Source organism: Mercenaria mercenaria, chromosome 5 (assembly GCF_021730395.1).
Source record: "Mercenaria mercenaria strain notata chromosome 5, MADL_Memer_1, whole genome shotgun sequence".
Lineage (NCBI taxonomy): Eukaryota > Metazoa > Mollusca > Bivalvia > Venerida > Veneridae > Mercenaria > Mercenaria mercenaria.
This window is the reverse complement of record NC_069365.1, coordinates 88,690,138-88,697,114: the sequence shown is the minus strand read 5'-3', so window position 1 is coordinate 88,697,114 and position 6,977 is coordinate 88,690,138. Positions and strand designations below refer to the sequence as shown.

At 33.3% G+C, this 6,977-nt stretch overlaps 1 protein-coding gene across 1 annotated transcript; it reads right to left on the bottom strand.

Annotated features, from left to right (window-relative positions):
• Positions 1–946: 946 nt before the first annotated feature.
• LOC128557206 (C1q-related factor-like) lies at positions 947–5,428 on the bottom strand. The gene is made up of 2 exons (XM_053544252.1): positions 4,980–5,428; positions 947–3,390 (listed from the first exon to the last, which is right to left on the bottom strand). The coding sequence occupies exons 1-2, from the start codon at positions 5,254–5,256 to the stop codon at positions 2,984–2,986; spliced, it is 684 nt and encodes a 227-aa protein (XP_053400227.1). The 5' UTR covers positions 5,257–5,428; the 3' UTR covers positions 947–2,983.
• Positions 5,429–6,977: the final 1,549 nt, after the last annotated feature.

Genomic DNA, 6,977 nt, shown 5'->3' with positions numbered 1-6,977 from the left:
CTTTGACCTACAGACCCCATAAACAGTAGGGAGCTTCCTCTTACCAGTCAGAAAACTTGTCAGAAAAAGCTTTTTACATAGGCTAAAGTATTCCATCGTTACTGAGCAGTAAGCATTTCCAGTCTTAAGATCACTGTAACTTGACCATTGACATACTGGCCCCCAAAACAACGTAGTCATACTACTGACCACAGGGGATCGTCCTATGAAGTTCGACGACTTTAGGCCTAAGCATTTGAACGGATAGCCGGTTTTCAGTCTCGAGTTCCATAATCTGGACTATGAAATATTGACACTAAAACGGGGTCATTAACTGACTGACAATATTTTTCTGAAGCTTGATTACAGAGAGACAGAGAATTCTCTAATTATTGATCGGAAAGCAAATGCTCTACCGACCGACAATTGTGAATCTTCGGCCTATATGAAAAATTAAGTAGTTATTTACTTAACGGTCCATGAACATATTCAATCAAACCAAGCCTGCGACATTTTCGTTCATGTCGTGTCGGGTGACCTGTGTTTTTCCACTTTTTCTATTTTACTATCACAGCAGCGTTGTTTGTGTCGTGTGGCGGCCGTAAAAAGTCTCCCCGTACCTTCGATCAGAGCTGTTACATTTCGATCTCTTCAGATAGTTCCGTACGACATTAATGTTGTGTTAGTATACTGTTTATTTTTTTTCAGCCTGAACATTTCGGCTTGGATGGTTCCAATACTCCCGCTTTTATAACTTTGGGTATTGTTTAATCACCTTTCGGATATGGTGCCTGTTTTTTAATTTTTGTCTGATAATTAACATGATATTTCGTTTTGTTTGCATCAGTACATGAGGGCGTAAACTGCAGGTATATGAATATAACATAAAACATCCAGACATATGTATAAATTAACGGTATTTCTGTCACATTTTCTGTCAATTTGAATAGGACATGAACTAACACAATGCGCTACAGTAATTTATTATATTAAAAAAGCTGCTGCACAAATAAATGGTAACAGTTATGAATTAGACCTAAGCCTAATATTTAGAATAGCATTATCATTTACATATACATAAACACATATGAACATATACAATAGTTTTTTCTAAATGAGTAAAATACACGTTAAAATGGAAACGTACAAATATGATCACCAGTAATGATGTCTGCAATCTGTTGTGAAATTTTAATGTTCTATTGTTGGCTGATTGAAATAAATGTTCAGAAACGTCTGTATAAATTATCTTCCCCATGAAATAAAAATGAATATCATTGCCCTGCTGAATCCATACAAGTATTATATTCAGATGCGTGCACATTTTTCTGTAAGATATTATATCAAAAGTATACATACAGATCAAATTTAATTGATTATGTAAAATTTCGAAGGGGCCATTTATAAAATTGTTGCTTCTAAAGCTACAAAAATTTGTTTAAAATATTTACAAAAGGTATATATCTCAGGCAATGCGAAAATCAATGCTCTATTTCAGACGTTAAGACCATGTGAAGAAAATTGTCATATTTTAGTAAAATTTTACCCTCAGAAATGGCAATTTTTCGCAAAAAGGAGAATATTCCAATTACCGTGGTAACCAGATCTGATTCATTTCTTTTCGCCCTAATATCTTCATATATGGCTTGAATGCTAAAAAGGGTGTAAATATGAAGTAATTCTGTGACTATTAGTTTACGTCCCCTCCTTTTTTGGTCTTTCAGAGAATTAACTTTAAATAGATTGAATATTATAGCAGTTTTAAATGCAGAATTGGTAAGTATTTAATAGTTTCTAGTTCAGTGTAGTGATACTATCACAAAAGGTCAAGTGATGAAATAATGCAGGGAGGGGCACCCGGGTTTTGCTCCACTATCAAAAGCTGGAACGTCACCACATGACCGATGGCTCTATGGCTGTATTCAGAGCGCTCTGTACTTCCGGGAAATTTACCCTTACCTTTTAATTTCTACAACTTTTTCAGTGTGACATTAAATTCAAACTAGTTAGTGCATAAAGTTTTTACTCATGCTGCACACTGTCATAATTACAAAAACTAAAGCAAATATTGTAAAACATGTTTAAACAGGTTTCACGTATGCCTTTTAAAAACTGAAACAGCTTCATTATATTGCAAAAGCGGAATATCTAAAATACACAAATTCCATCATGCATCAATTATTACGAAAGATGAAATAAAAAAGTTTCATTCTTAATATAAGTGATCCTACCATTAACAAAACTCTTAAAAATCTTCTTTGTCTATACATAAATAAATACGCTATGACAAATAAAGACTAACTTTTCAACATTTAAACTACGGTTGATAGACTTCCTGGAGAGAGAGAGAGAGAGAGAGAGAGAGAGAGAGAGAGAGAGAGAGAGAGAGATATATATATATATATATATCAGAAATATCTTTTTAACAGGGCTGCATAACATTTTCACCAAAAGGTTTTATCCCCTAAAAAAGCAAGGACTTTCATCCAATATTGGTGTTCATATTTTCGCTCATGTAACAGTATATTCGTACCTCTTAATGGCAATTAATGTACTAGATCTATCACGTGACAACGAATCGCCATTTGCACTTTTTATAAATCCTAGCACAATAACAATATTCATTTACTGAAATGTAACATTTGGTCAAAGCGTTTGATAAACATAAGGGCGTTATTTTGCTTCAACTACAAGGATGAGGAATGCTACATCATTTTTAACAACCCGTATATAAATTCCCATGACTCAAAGGATAGTTCTTTGGCTTTAGCGTTTGTCTGTTCAGTAAAGCATCCATGAATAAATTGCATTTGTAACTATCCTTCAAAAGTCTGTAGAAGCTCAGCATCTAGTATAAACACAACCTGTACATGCTTCTATACTTTAAAAGATTGATTCTTTTCAAAATACACTATGGTAGGCCAATGCCATTTCAGCGGGAGTTCAATCAATCTGATACAAAGAAAGCACCATAACCACACTTCTTTGACCAAAGATCTTCGATTTATCTGTTTAAAAGTGATCCAATGAATGAATTCCATCTGTAAATGTCGTGGTAAAATTTAGAACCAGACGTACATTTGATCCACGCACGGTCTGCAGACTTCATCATCACGACGGCGTTTACAGAGCTACAGCTGTACACACTATTAATATCGTACTGTGTGCTAGATGTTATCTGATTATTATCGACTACTATTGCGTATCGTACTGCATTGTTACCTTCATTACATACATGAGCCGCGAAGTAATAAAGTCCGTTATGTGGTGCGGTGAATATACCTGTAGCCCTGTCGTAACCTTCTCCTTCGTTCATTAAGACGGTATCAAAAACGACAGTTCCACCACTGCTCACCGAGACAGTAAATGAGCTACGAGCGTTGAATGCCACGACAGGAACTGGTGTCATTTCTAAAAATAAATACAACGCTGGATTATAAATATGAAATATATCTAATATATAGCATTCAATTTAATAATATGTAAAACTGTGAAATTGTAATTTGCTGTAAGATTATATATAGACGAATATATAAGTTAAGAATAATTGATTCTTCCAAAGTGTATACGATATATTTTTTTCAATGTATGTTTGAAATAGCATATGCAACTTGTTAGTTCAGAAAAAAAGACATTTATGATTTTTCTGCGGTTGTTTGTTCAACTGTCGTTCAAAGGTCGTTGTAAAATCTTTGTATTCTTTGAAAATACATACAACAGTTGACCATTTCATTTCAGAAAATAAAGAAGTTGTTAAAAGTTAAGTTATCATTTCAGTTCTTAATTCCTTTATTGTTTTAATTTTCCATTATTCTGAAAAAGAAGGTAAACATGGGAATTATTTATTTTAATTGGAGCAGTTACACAAATACTTCAGTGAACATCATTTATAACTTTGAATTTTAGATGTGAATCAAAGAGCTGTCACGGAATCTGTTTTGTTATAACCGTTTTGTGAAAGGGGCTTTATTTACAGGAATGTTTAAACGATTTCCTAGAAAAATAACTTATTGTACCGTTTTAAACATGTAAAATGTATACATAACCAGACCATTTGAATGAAACACCTTGTCATTTCTTTCTAATTGTGTCTTGATTTAGAGAAATGCCGCCGTTTAAAAATTATCTGTGAAATGATTTTTTTTATCCGGCAGTTGTATGAAAAGTAGTTTTCATAATGTTTACTTCAGGTATCACAAAGCATTCACCGCAAATCGAGAAACGTGACTTTCTCAGTAAATCAGGCAATTTATCTTCACACATGAATGTTTTTATAATTTAACATTAGAAATTGTATATATTGATATCAAAAATTTTATTTTAAATACACCCAATAAGCTTTGGCACACTCTCAAAAACTGTGCATTTTCAAAGCCGTTCAGTGTAATCCATATAACATGACAGTTGTAGAGCCAGCCCACGTCATAAGTGAAAAACCATATCATTTGAATGCATTATTTCTAAAGCATATCCTCTTCACTTACTTTCTTAAAAATGTTCTTTATCCTATTTCTTATATTAGTATTAATATATTCTTATTTTGTATCAAATATAAAATTAAGTTACATTGGAATATATAGGTATTTTTTTAAGGTAATAAACCTGTTCTATATTTATAGGTTATTAGATTTGTATCGAAAAATATGCATGAGTTCTGCAGAGGAAATATTGCGTGACTTTAGGAGTTCAATATTATTCCGCGAAAGAACGAGTGCATATTTCTCGATGCAAACCTAATAATCGTTTTATTACATACGCATTTACACTTAAAATTATTACATAAATGATTCAAATTTGTTATAAAGCCTGAGTGAAATTTAAAATATCGCCATTAAAGAACTTTAAAAGGCGACGGCATACATGTAACTGGCGTCACAAATGACGTCACACACCCGATATGAAATTTGAACGTCAATATGGAAAACTATTAACGTTTCAGGTTCTATTGAAAGTTTACGGAGTTTTTAAATGAGTATGTAATAAATCTATAATATAGTTACTCTCTGCTAGTGATGTCAGTTTGTTCTTTTCCTCTGCTATATCCTCAGTGAACCTTGTCAAAGCCTTGTTAAAAAGTGCTGTTAGTTTGTTCTTCTCTTCCGATATATCCTCGCCGAACCTTGTCAAAGTCTCATTAATAAGTCCTTGCAATCGAATGGAATTACTTTCCACGTTTTCAACTCTTTGCTGAATGTCTGTCGCTATGGTCGCCACTCTTTCTTTTGTTTTCTTCATCTCTTCTACCATTTGTTCAACTTTTATCTCCGATCTAACCATTTTTTTCTAATAATTTTTCCTCATAGTCAAATCTTGAACATACTGGTTCATTTGCAGCTACCATCCAACATGACTGCCCTATGGTAGCCATTATAACTATAAACATTGTTGGAAAGAGAAAGAAATGCATCTTCACTGTCAGGTTCTCCCGAGCAAATGTAATATAACATTGAGAAAGTCTTTGAATCTGCAATTCTTACACTGTTCAGAATTAAAAGAGACAATATTTGCTTGTGGAGTCACTGTCAGCTATCACATATATGTTATAGCATTTTAACCCTTATCATGCTGGACACGATTGATTTTGCCTTTGCGAACAGTGTATATCATGATCTGCACTGTTCGCAATTCAGTCAGTATCTTTTTGGTTAGCACCTCATTTAAGTTATAACAGTTAATGGTATTGTCCAAATTGAAAGATGGACAATTTAGCAAGGTAAGGATTATTATCTGAAAAACTTATCAGTCCGCTGCTGAATTGTAGACATTAACAAGTAACAAAAATCATTTACATAATATCATAATCATTTTGGAGCTGACTATATATTTATTAAACCTCATTTTTATTGCCAATGCAAATACCTCGTATAACAAATGATATATATTCTTAAAAATTCTGCCCTTATATTGGTCTATTTTACTGTCAACGCGTTGGTAGTATACCGGGGTTTTTGTAGGATTTGCAGAATTTGTTTTTAATACAGAGAGGTTCAGTTATTGATGCACATGTCTTAAATAGACTGTAACTAGACTACTTTTTCCGTAGTGGTTTCTTAATATGTAAAATATTCTTTCAATGTCTGCATTTGGAGAAGAACTATCAGCCCCGTCCCCCTCAGTTGACAGTATTTTTCATGTTGACAATATTTCCCACTCAAAGAAACGTGATATTTATAGGTGAGAAGGGAGCTGAATAATATCTTAGAACCTACAGTCAAATGTATATTTTTTCAGTATTTGTTCAGCTAAATAAATAGTGTATTTAGAAACCTGCATAAAGGAACTGATCATTTCTTGAAAACAGCTATTACACTGAGCAGTTATATATCTGGTACAGTTTGATTTAATTCGATCAATTGTATAACAAAGAAAGAAATGAATTAGCGACAACCTTTACGGTGACTGACTATTTTATTTCTGTAGTATACATTTACGGTTTTGCTATCACCACTGCCAAATTCATTTTTAGCTTGACTATTCAAAGAATAGGTAGTGCTATTGGACTCACCCATACGTCGGCGTCGGCGTCCCGATTTGGTTAAGGTTTTATATGTAAGCTTGTATCTCAGTAACCACTTGTGGGAATGGATTGAAACTTCTCACACTTATTTACTGTGATAAACTGACTTACATTGCACAGGTTCCATAACTCTTTTTGAATTTTTACAAAATTATGGCCCTATTTTGAAATTTTTGGTTAAGGTTTTATATGTAAACTGGTATCTCAGTACCCACTTATGGGAATGGATTGAAACTTCACACACTTGTTCACTGTCATGATTTGACATGGAGTGCACAAGTTCCATAGCTCTACTTTACATATTTACAAAATTATGCCCCTTTTCTGACTTAGCAGTTTTTGGTTAAGTTTTTGTATGTAAGCTGGTATCTCAGTACCCACTGATGGAAATGGATTGAAACTTGACATAATTGTCCATTATCATGAGCTGATATGCATTGTACAGGTTCCATAACCCTGATTTGCAATTTTACAAAATTAT